This window comes from Crotalus tigris, unplaced genomic scaffold, assembly GCF_016545835.1.
Source record: "Crotalus tigris isolate CLP2741 ecotype Arizona unplaced genomic scaffold, ASM1654583v1 scf7180000018350.1424685, whole genome shotgun sequence".
Classification (NCBI taxonomy): Eukaryota; Metazoa; Chordata; class Lepidosauria; order Squamata; family Viperidae; genus Crotalus; species Crotalus tigris.
Genome location: NW_024096959.1, coordinates 1,395,794 through 1,407,370, shown reverse-complemented (window position 1 = coordinate 1,407,370; position 11,577 = coordinate 1,395,794). Strand labels below are relative to the sequence as shown.

At 37.1% G+C, this 11,577-nt stretch overlaps 1 protein-coding gene across 1 annotated transcript in view; it reads right to left on the bottom strand.

Annotated features, from left to right (window-relative positions):
- Positions 1 to 367: 367 nt before the first annotated feature.
- LOC120311341 (serine/threonine-protein phosphatase 2B catalytic subunit alpha isoform-like) overlaps positions 368 to 11,577 on the bottom strand; it is a 91,824-nt gene continuing 80,614 nt past the window's right edge. The window contains exon 2 of the mRNA XM_039350715.1: positions 368 to 597. Within this exon, the coding sequence (XP_039206649.1) occupies positions 383 to 597 (215 nt within the window). The 3' untranslated portion in view covers positions 368 to 382. The remainder of the gene's footprint in view (positions 598 to 11,577) is intronic.

Sequence of the window (11,577 nt, the reverse complement as noted above, 5' to 3'; positions counted from 1 at the left end):
CTCCTGCTTGAGCAGGGGGCTGGACTAGAAGATCTCCAAGGTCCCTTCCAGCTCTATTTTGATTAAAGATTAAAATTAAGGTGAAAACCTTTGTTCTCATCTTTGCTCTTTAGAACCTGCCCCCAAATCAAGAGTAAAGGTCCTACCCTTTCTGATAATTTCAGTGTGACAGGAAAGTCTACTACAGCTTGACCAACAATCAGAACACTGAGGTGCAGATTCCAATCCCTCAAAGACTGATTACCATAATATATGAGACATTCTGCTACAGTTTGTGCATTATAGCATGGAGTGAAGCAACATTTTTGTAATGGCTTATTATGCCCTAAACCAAACATTCTATAATCATGATAGAGGAGATTTCCTGTTACCGCTTCAGTGTTTATTTGTACTCACCAGTAACTGGGGCATCTATATCCAGCAAATTTTTTTCCTGGCGCAGAATCGAAGCACCCTCTGTTATTATTCTCAAAGCAACACTTTCTTCCAGCCTTCCTTCCTTCATAAGGTGTGCCTTTAGGATATCCACTCGGGGTTTTCCATCATTGTCAAACACTTCCTTCGCTGTGAGCCGATGGCTTGGAGGAAATGGGACAGCTGCAAGAACAAAGATAATGGATTCAATGCACCAAGAAAACCCCTTGGTCTCAATAAAAAGCAGTGCTTTATCTTCATTACTGATCAGTGCTTTGGCTTCCAAAAAGGCTTTGTACTTACTAGATTGCACTGCAGCAAAGTATTTCCTGATACTTAGAGTTATGTTGCTATTTCGAGCAATTATTTGTAGCTAGCTAATTTCCCCACCATAAAAAAATCAAGCATTATGGATCTTCATTGTTTGTTTGGATTTTTTTAAATGTTAAACACTTCATCTGAATATCATTTATGAAAGAGGAAGAAGAAGAGAAAGCAGTAAATACAATATTCATAACCAAGAAAACATATGTAAAGCTATTCTGAATTCTCCTCTACATGAAGTCCTCACTTAACAACCACTTGTTCAAGAACTGTTTGAAACTGCGACGGTACTGAACAAATATGTATTCATGATCCTTGAAGTTATAGGCATTGCAATTCCCCCCCAGTCACATGATAAAATGCAGATGCTGAGCAGCCTGTCCACATTTACCAATGCAAGATGTACTTCAACTTCCCTCATATGGCTATCTTCATTCCCCCCCACCCCCATCTCTGCCATTTTAGCCACTTTGCTGTCCCAGCTGCACCCACTGCCCTGCTCTTCCACACCCCTGCTGCCTCCAACTGACTTTTGCTATCTTCTTCCTCCCACTGCTGATGAGTCTTGCCTGGTTTGGCCCTTCATGAAGCAGTTACCGGCCATGAGGCCTTGGCCACACACAACTTGGGAAGTCGCCTCATGCAGCCAGCAGCTCCCTCACGAAGGGCCAGGCCAGGCTTGCCTGATCAGTAGCAGGAGGAAGAAAACAGAGAAGGTCAGTAGGGGGCAGCAAGGGTGCAAGAAGGAGTACAGAGCAGTGGGGTCCAGGGTGGAAGGGGTGCAAGCAGAGTGCAAGACAGTAGAGTGGAATGCACGTTGGCCAAAAAGGCAGAAATGGGGATAGACAGACAGATGGGAGAATTGAAGACCAGCGCATCAAGGCAGAAGTGTGAGGTCCTGGATTAATGGCATGGTATGGTCCTGGCCTAATGACAGCAACCAGTATTAACAAAACTGCTATTGCTAACAAATACAGTCATGTGGTATTTCACTGAACAGCCTCATTGCCTAGTGATGGAAATTCTGGTGCCAATTAGAGTTTTGCTGTTCTTTCTATGCCTATAAGACTTACAACATGATGCTTCATATGCAGGTGTTATTGGAAATACCCTATCAATCATACAGAGCTACTCTCAAAATGGCACTGATGCATTACAAGTAACGAAAAACAAATGAATAAATAGAAAAGAAACAAAAAAAAACAAAAACAAAAATGCTATACAGCTTTGAGAAAGCAGCCTTTTCTATTCCTTTGCATTCAGAATCAAGTGAAACAAACTATTCTATGAAATAAAGCTGCAGCCTTTTGCTTTTTGGCAGCTAATCCTAGATAATAGCAAATGGAAAATAAAACAAAAACATAACCCATGTTTCATCAGCTGATTAGACCTGCATCCTGGATGACTGAAACAGCAATCAACATTAAAGCATTTACCTTTCAGCATTATTTTTAGGGAAAACAAAAGGTGAATAGACTTGTGGAACTAAAGGAAATCTGAGATCCCACCCACGTCAATATTTCCTTAAAGGAGCTGCACATTTTTCTAATAACCACCGATTTTCACAAAAAGAAATTTGAGATTAAAGACGCATCAACAGTATACTCATATTTACTCCAAAAAACTTTGTCACCATCAATTGAAAAATGCATGTTGGAAATCTGAAGCTGTCAAAAACATTTTAAACGTAATCTGACTGATATTTTGATAAATTAGCCAATTGGTTACAGGGTGCATTAAGCACTATTGTATCTATCCTTTGGGCCATAAGATGAAAGAGACAGGAGCAAAGAGCTTGCTCTGAATTTCCACTTTTTATGGTTAGAACATTTGTAATATTTTGTTACAATAAAACATGTCACATTTAAGTTGTTGCATGCTAAGCTCAAAAATAAAAATGTCCTTTTTATCTTGTATTATTAATATATGAACATGCAATCTGATATTTTAGATGATGTTAAAAAGGTTTAAGGTACTGTTATGTAGTAGAGATAAGCTTTACAAAACTCATATAATATTACATTTTTTACTTTCTCTCCCCCAGATTAAAAAGAGAGGATATGGTCAATTTCAAGGATCAACATGAAGGTTATCCCAGCTTAATTCCTTTTCCCAAACTCCTAAATTGAAGAGGCATTAGAAACTATCTTGCCAGCTGCAGGATAATTAATTATATTGATTCAAGTTGTTGCTGTGGATACCTCAGATTATAGAAAAATGAATGAAAATGTCTGAGAAGGGCTGAAAATTAGTACATCAACAATTTACAAAACCTATATAATTTATTCATCCCACAATGTACTGTGATTTCTTAATTAAGGAGTACGTGAATTTGTAAATATAACAATAACAATAATAGAGTTGAAAGGGATCTTTAAGGTCTTCTAGTCCAATCCCCTACTCAGGCAGGAAACCCTATATCATTTCAGACAAATGATTGTCCAGTCTCTTTTTAAAAACTTCCAGTATTGGAGCATTCACAACTTATGGAGGCAAGTTGTTCCACTGATTGTTCTAACTGTCAAGAAATTTCTCCTTAGTTCTAGGTTGCTTCTCTCTCCTTGATTAGCTTCCATCCATTGCTTCTTGTCCTGCCTTCAGATGCTTTGGAGAATAGCTTGTGTCCCTCTTCCTTGTGGCAACCCCTGAGATATTGGAACACTGCTATCCTGTCAACCCTCGTCCTTCTCTTCATTAAACTAGACATACCCAATTCCAGCAACTGTTCTTCATATGTTTTGGTCTCCAGTCCTCTAATTATCTTTGTTGCTCTTCTCTGTGCTCTTTCTAGAGTCTCAACACCTTTTTTTACAAAACTAATGAAGAAGTTGTGCAAAAAAGATATTTCATAAATTTATTCATAAAATATATGCACATTAAAATATGATATCCAAGTAAAAGGGGAAAAAAGTTTAATAGTCAGTCTGGTGTCTTCAGTAGGCTGAGCAGTTACTCTCACTCATCCTTTCTCATTCAAGGAGGTCTGTAACTAAAGTGCTTTCAATCTTTCTAAAAATTGTCTTGCGGTATATGCTGATCTATGACTACGATAAAGATTTATTTGACCCGATTCTCTCATAGTGTAGGGTAGGCTTGTCCAACATGGTGTGTCTGTCTTCAAAGGCCAAACTCTCTAACCAGCTGCAGAATGATAGGAGTATGTGTAACAAGAAAAACACCCATATCCTGTCACATTGCAATAAGAAACTCAAAAACCTCAAAGGAATTCTCCAGCATCCTAAAAGTGAAGTTGAAAAAAGCATCAAAAAAGTGTCAGAAACTGGAGGTCAATCACATAAACATATGCATTTTTTTTACAAAGCTGTTTACAAAAGTCCATATTATTTGTAAAATTATGCAATAGGTCAAGATAGAAATATAGTGAGTAATATGTACTTTAAAACATCTTCCTGTATCTAGAACATTATTTTGCTTCATTCTGAGAGACAGAGATTATTTCTAATCTAAAAACTAAACAGGCAACGTCTATGGGTAACATCACTTTTTCACAATTCCCACTTACAATCTTTTATTATGTGTTTATTCCAAGTAATATTTAGAAGTGAAAGAAGGACACAATTCTGGTAATAATGGAAATGGGTTTTCAAGAAGTTAGGAATCTAGAAAGCAAAGAAAGCAATTTCCAGGCAAAAGGTCACTCTTGTAAAACTTGGCTTGCTTCATAATTTTCTGCATTTACACTAAAAACTAACGACAAAGAAGTACAATTACTCAATGCAAGAGAAATGGTTCATCTTTTGGTTTAGTGCTGCTGGTGCCAGCAATATCAATGTTCTTAGCATAGCTTTGGGAATAAAATTCTTAATTAACCAGCCGCTGCAGTGCCAGCAGAGGGGAACACAGCACCAATCTTGGCTCGTGTACTATTGTATTCTCCAACTTCCTGACATTTTAACAATTATAGTCTAGCTTCTATTAAGCTCCCACTACAAAGAAGGGCAATCCTTTTCTTTTCATGAATATATATACAAATAATTCAGAAGTATATTGTCAAACTGATTATTCAACTACATGGTGCAGTACTAAATACTGCATTTCATTATTGTCTATTCTGGCCATTTAAATATGCCAGTGAGGTTTAAGAGCATTATGATTCCAAAACATCTAGAGGGCACAGGTTAAGGAAAGCAGGATTAGACAAACTAGATCCGTGATGGTGAACCGATGGCACGCATGCCACAGGCGGCACACGGAGCCGTCTCTGGTGGCACGCGAGCCATTGCTGGGCTGAGCTGTTTCCTCCTCTGCGCATGCGCAGCTCTCCACGCACACCCGGCACCCAGTGATGCATAAGTGGGTTTTGGGTTGCAGTTTGGGCACTTGGTCTCTAAAAGATTTGCCACTACTGAACTAGATTGTCACAAGACAAAGAAAGCTTCACTCTCTTTCATCCTCATTCTCATTATGTCTTTTCCTTCACCAATTCAGCCTGCCCCGATTCTATAATATTTTGCAATAATTAAGAAATTAGTATGTTGCAAGCATATACACCCTCATTCTCTTTCAAAACATAATATTACAAGAAATGGCAACACCCCCATAATCTATTTAATACCAGTTTAGGGCATTTCAGAGACAATTTTGATACAGTCTGAGCACAATTAAAAATCATTCTAGAAAACCAAGCACAAATAAGTCACATAGCTGGAGATGAGCTAAAAAACATCAGTATCAAATGTTTGAAGTCCATATTGCTCATGAGAACTATGTCTTTTTACATTGTTTGCACTTTCTTGATTTGATTTACAGAACTGCAACTATTTTTCCTATTACTTCACCTAGAGTCTTTTTTTTAAAGTTAATTATAAATTAAATGTTTTGTTTTTGTTTTAAGTAAATTATATTTAATTCTCATTTAATCATAGAAGTAGGAAAAAGAACTGATTGACTGGTTCTTCAAATGGAAAGACCATCAATTACTTCAAGTGAAGAATTCTAAGAAGCAATCTGGATTTAGTCTTTGAAAACACTAAAAATGTTTCATAAACTGAATATACAATAAAAATGACTAAATAGTCAGACTTTGGCTATTTAATACACATTTTACAGCTGCAGTTAATTAGCTCAAAATAAAAAAGTAAACCATGGTTGACCATATCTCACCCATTGCATGGGTGTATTTTGAACATATGCAGGGAATATTTAATTGTATCTTTTAATTGGTTTTAATGGTGGAAGGGTGTGGTTGTTGTGTTTTAACTATATACAATGGCCAGAGTCACATGCAAGTGAAATGGGTGGCCAAAAGTTTCCATAGAGGAATAGAAATCTATTTAAACAGAAATGATTATGGGACTCTATTAAAGCACGTAATTCATGCCATCACCAAGAGAGGGCACTAAGGATTCTTATTAAATGCATAGCCCACTCTTTGGGCATAGGTCCTCTTCTAAGTGAAAACTCTTAAAATGTACAATTTCTTGATGGGCTGCAACCTTTTCTAACTACGGAAGGAAAAAGCACCTCAAAAATATTACTTGTTGCTATTGTTTACTAAGTTATAAAATGCACGTAGTCTTATTTAACAGGCATTCACCTCTCACATATATAAATCAAGAGGTATACAGGAAAAAACAATGCAAATGACAATGAAATGAAAATATATAATCCTCAATAAAGCAAAATAAGAAAAGAGACCCTTTGGAGTTGATAAGTCAGCTGGATTCTGTTATTTATTCATTTACCTGTTTAGCTATTTATGTTATTCAGAAGAAATGTGATGCAAGCTAAAAGAGTCTTAAAGCAGTCATAATTCATTAGTAGAATCTAGGGTTATCTGTGAGCTAAACAGAAGGGGATCTATGAGGGAAGAGGAAAAAACCCCAATGCTTTTAAAGAGGAATTTAAAAAACCAAGGCTATTTACAGTTATTAATTAAATGGTTCTATTATCGCTAATGTAAAAAAAAATGTCTTTTTGAATGATATTTTTTACTTATCTTGTTGTTAACTGTGTTTGACTGGCATTCCAGTCTATTTTTGTGTTGTTGTTATATTGTGAGCTTCCACCCCACCCATCCCCATGTCCACTAGTCATTTGGACAAAGGCAAATACATTACATTTGCAAGAAAAATAAAGAGATGGGAGTTTCCCAAAAACATCTGGTTCAGAAATATTCTGAAATGAATGTGAAAATGGAAAAACACAATATTGAATTAAATAGACCTCTGATCTGATTCAGAATATCTTATCCTAATGTTCTCACATAAGAAGAAAAGACTGTAACATAATCTTTTCTGAAAGTGAATTGATAAGCTCTAGAATATTGATGAACAGATAGCTATAGTTCAATTGTTACACTCATAGTCTTGCAATTAAGATGGATGGCTGGACAAATTTAATAAATAACTTTTATAATAAATAAAGAATGTATCATGCATCACTTTGTATTAAAACAAATTCATGGATGATACAGAGTGAACCACATAGATAATCAATTGAATGCAAAGGATCTCTACAACAATATATTATTATAAATAGCATAGTATACACACTACAAAATTATATGCTCTTATCTGTATCATTCTTAATTTTTGTAAGCCGTCTGTTTTAACCCTTGTAGAGATTAGCTCTTAGAAGTGATTAGATTTTGTCTGAAAATTTACCAGTTTCCAAACTCCCAATGGCAAAGATTTCAGTTATATACAATTAACACTAAACTTTGCAAAAGAAAAAAGAAAAGAAAAGAAAAGAAAAAAAGAAAAAAAGACTTTGGTTTCTTTCTTTACATTGTCATTTACTGTGGAAAGCAGTAAGGGACACCTTATATTTTTTATGTAACTTTTGCAGGGAACAGTCACAATAATAAAATTCTAATTAAAAAAAATTTGATAACTGGCTCAGAAAAAGTAAGCTGAAGTATTAATATTTATTTTTGTTCTTCATGCAATTCAAGTCATTTTTACAGTTTATTTATTTAAGAAAAATTATATGACCTCTCAACTCACTCCCAGTGATTATTATACATTGGCTACACAGTATTTACAAAATATTCAACCCATTTTTATGAGTTGAAAAAAAATGGCTGAATCATAAACTAATCAAAAGGAATGGGTTGGATAATACACTAATCCACCAAAATGAACACAAAATCAACAAACCAAACAAACAAACCAAACCAAACCAAACTGTTCTTACCAATAGAAGCACTTGCATGAATATATTTTTTTTAAAAAAAGATGGCACAATGAAGCCATAGATCCTGTTTTAAGTTCTCCTTCTCCAAACTAAAGCTAACCAAGTTTAATGTGTTATGTTCTGGGATTCAAAATTGATGCCAATGGGATTCATCCTGCTGAGTCCAAATTAAAAGCTATCTTGCAAGCTCCTAGACCTAAGTCCAAAGCTGAACTGCAAGCTTTTCTGGGACTCTTGAATTTTTATAATTCATTCATTCCTAATAAGGCTAATGTAGCTGAACCACTTCATAGGCTTCTGGACAAACAGGCAGTGTGGCAGTGGTCACAGGCACATGAAGCAACCTTCAATGAGGTTAAGGCCTTACTAACGTCCAACAATGTGCTTTGCACACTTCAATGAAACTCCTCCTGTTTTGCATCGCTTGTGATGCTTCTCCTTATGGAGTAAGAGCAGTACTCAGTCATCTCAGACCAGATGGAACTCAGGTTCCTGTTGCATATTACTCCAGAACATGTCCTCTGCTGAAAGGAATTATGCCCAGATAGACAGGGAGGCCCTAGCTGTTGTTGCTGGAATTAAAAAATTCCATGATTTTTTGTATGGTAGACGTTTCACAGTCTACACTGATCATAAGCCTTTGTTGGGGTTGTTTACCACTAACAAACAGACCCCCCACATCATCTCCCCCAGGATGCTCAGATGGTCAATATTCCTGCCAGCTTATGACTTTTCTCTAATTCACAAACCTGGCAAGGAAATGGGCCATGCTGATGGCCTCAGTAGATTACCCTTACAAGTAGTAGAGGCTGATCCTGCCCGGCAATCAACATCCTTTCAATTCAGGCACTGCCCGAGTCACCTCTAAATGCCAGGGATGTGGCTGCTGAATCAGCCACGGATCTCACACTTTCTCGTGTCTTATCCTGGGTTTTGTCTGGCTCAACACAGTGTTGAGTCCTCGGTTAATGGCAATAACGGCTCGAGACATTCTGTGGTTTCAGGAACTCTTTATTGGTCTTCAATAGCCCCTGTTACAACTCTGAGCAGCACAAGCCTCTCAGCCTCTCTCTAAGTCTTTAAACTCACAATGCTTAGCTGCTCTTCTTAATGCAGCAATGTATTCTTTAGCTGATTCGCCAGCCCGTTGATCCCACTATTCAAAAGTATGTCTCCAAGCAATAACAGATAACATGGGTTGAAATGCTCTTTTAATAATTTCTTTAAATCTGTGTAGGTAACAGATTCAAGAGGTGCAGGGGCTACTAAATTTTCAGCGATTTCAAATGCATCTTGACCACAAACACACAGTAAGGTGGTGGCCTTTAAGCCATCTTCTCTTACTTGATTAACTCTGAAATAATTTTTTGCTCGGGCCACATAAGACTCCCATCTATCTGGATGTGTAACATCAAACTCAGAAAGTTTCCCTATCTTTGCCATCTTCAGTAAAACAGGAAGGGTCTATCAGCCAGCTTACCTCCAACGAAGCTGTATTGGCAGACAGTTGCTGAATTTAACGCCGTTTCCTCGCTGTCTCAGGAACTCAAACTCCTGCTGAGCCGAGGTGGCACAGCAGTTAGAGTGCAGTACTGCAGGCCACTTTAGCTGACTGTGTTCAGCAGGTCAGTGGTTCAAATCTCACCAGCTCAAGGTTGACTCAGCCTTCCATCCTTCCGGAGTAGGTAAAATGAGGACCCAGATTGTTGGGGGCAATGTAAATATATATATACATTGCTTACTAGTGTACACCGCTTAGAGAGTGCTTGCACTTAAAGCGGTATATAAGTCTCATAAATAAATAAATAAATAAATAAATAAATAAATAAATAAATGTTAATGAGCCTACAAATGTATAATCTGAAATGGTACAGGGGGTTGGACTAGAAAAATCCAAGATCCCTTATTTGGTTATTCTGGTTAAGCACGCCTTAGGATCCCACTGCATTTAATATTTTATCTTAACAGTATGGAATATTATTATTTTTGGACATGTTATGGGAAGACATAAGTGTCTGGAAAAGGCTGTAATGTTGGGAAAGGTGGAAGGAAAGGGAGAAGGAGGAGAACCAGCAGCAAGATGGATGGATTCAGTTAAAGTGCTGATGAGTCCAGCATTGGCAGATCTTTTAAACAGGCTAGGAATAGATCATCATGGAGAAAATCTATCTATGTAGACACTGGGTATTGAAAACAACTTGTTGGCATATAATTAACCATTAATATGTTTTATCCCATCTTTAAGTACCTCTATGCATCTTTGCTAGAGGGATAACATAGCACTCTCCATTTATTGGTCTCAAAACCGATGTTATTTTTTTTTTAAAAAAATGGGCATGTTTATTAGTTCCATAAATCTTTTTATTAGCTTATGACTAACCATTTGTAACCAAAAGCAACTAGCCAACGAAGTTTCATAATGCTTTATGGATCAAATAAAAGGAACTAATACATACAAAGCTACCCTTAAATCTTCAGTGACTATGTTTAAATTTGCAACAGTTTCCCTAGATACAATAAATAAGCCTCATCTCTTTAAACAGGGTTTGCTAGTGCCCTAGATCTAGCAAATACTGAAAGTTCGGTTTATAAATTCATAAAGCATTATGAAACTTTGTTGGCTATTACAAATACCAGATGTTCCAATTTCTATCTCACTTAAAAACTGAAAAGTATGCTGAACACAATGAAGAAAGACACTGGATTCAAGCTCAGTATCTCAGTACCTTCAACATGATAGAGCAGAGATCCCCAACTTTTTGGGCACCAGGGACTGGTTATATGGAGAGAGATTTTTCCACAGACCGGAGGGGGCCTGGTTTCGTGTACTGTCTGCATCCCATGGATGGGACTTTGCTTGTTTGTGCAGACCAGTTGCTGGCATGCCGTGGCCCTTTACTGGTCCATGGACCGGGGGTTTGGGACCCCTGTGCTAGAGAATAAGGTGTGTTTCTGTATGTGTACGATCAGATCAAAATAATTCATACAGCTAGTCCTTGATGTACGACAACTGAGCCCAAAATTTCTCTCGCTAAGTTAAATGAATTTTGCTCCATTTTACGACCTTTCTTGTCACAGTTGTTAAGTGAATCACTGCAGTTGTTACGTTAGTAACACGGTTGTTAAGTGAATCTGGTTTTCCTATTGACTTTGCTTACAGAAGGTCGCAAAAGGTGATCACAAGATCCTGGGACGCTGCAACCGTCACAAATATGAGTCAGTTGCCAAGTGTCTGAATTTTGATCACATGACCATGGGGACGTTGCAATGGTTGTGGGTGTGAAAAAACGGTGATAAGCCTCTTTTTTTCAGTGCCGCTGTAACTTTGAACAATCACTAAATGAACTGCTGTAAGTCGAGGGCTATCTGTACTTGAAAGATAAAACAGAGCAAAGCAGAGATTTTTGTTTTGCTTGCGCTAAGGAAGAAAACTGTTATATCACACATACCTAAGAACTGTTAAATTATTGCTCTAAAAATTATCCTAATTTTCTAAAGATCTTGTTTATGCTTATTAATGAACTCAGTGATTTTGTATTAGGTCACAATCTCACTAGTGTCTTAACAGAGTTAGCATAGCAACCCTCAACCATTCTTGAACCCTCTCATTAATATTATTTGAACCTAACAATGTTCGACTGAGTCTAGGCTAGGGGAAATTATTTTAGTTTAACAGTACCT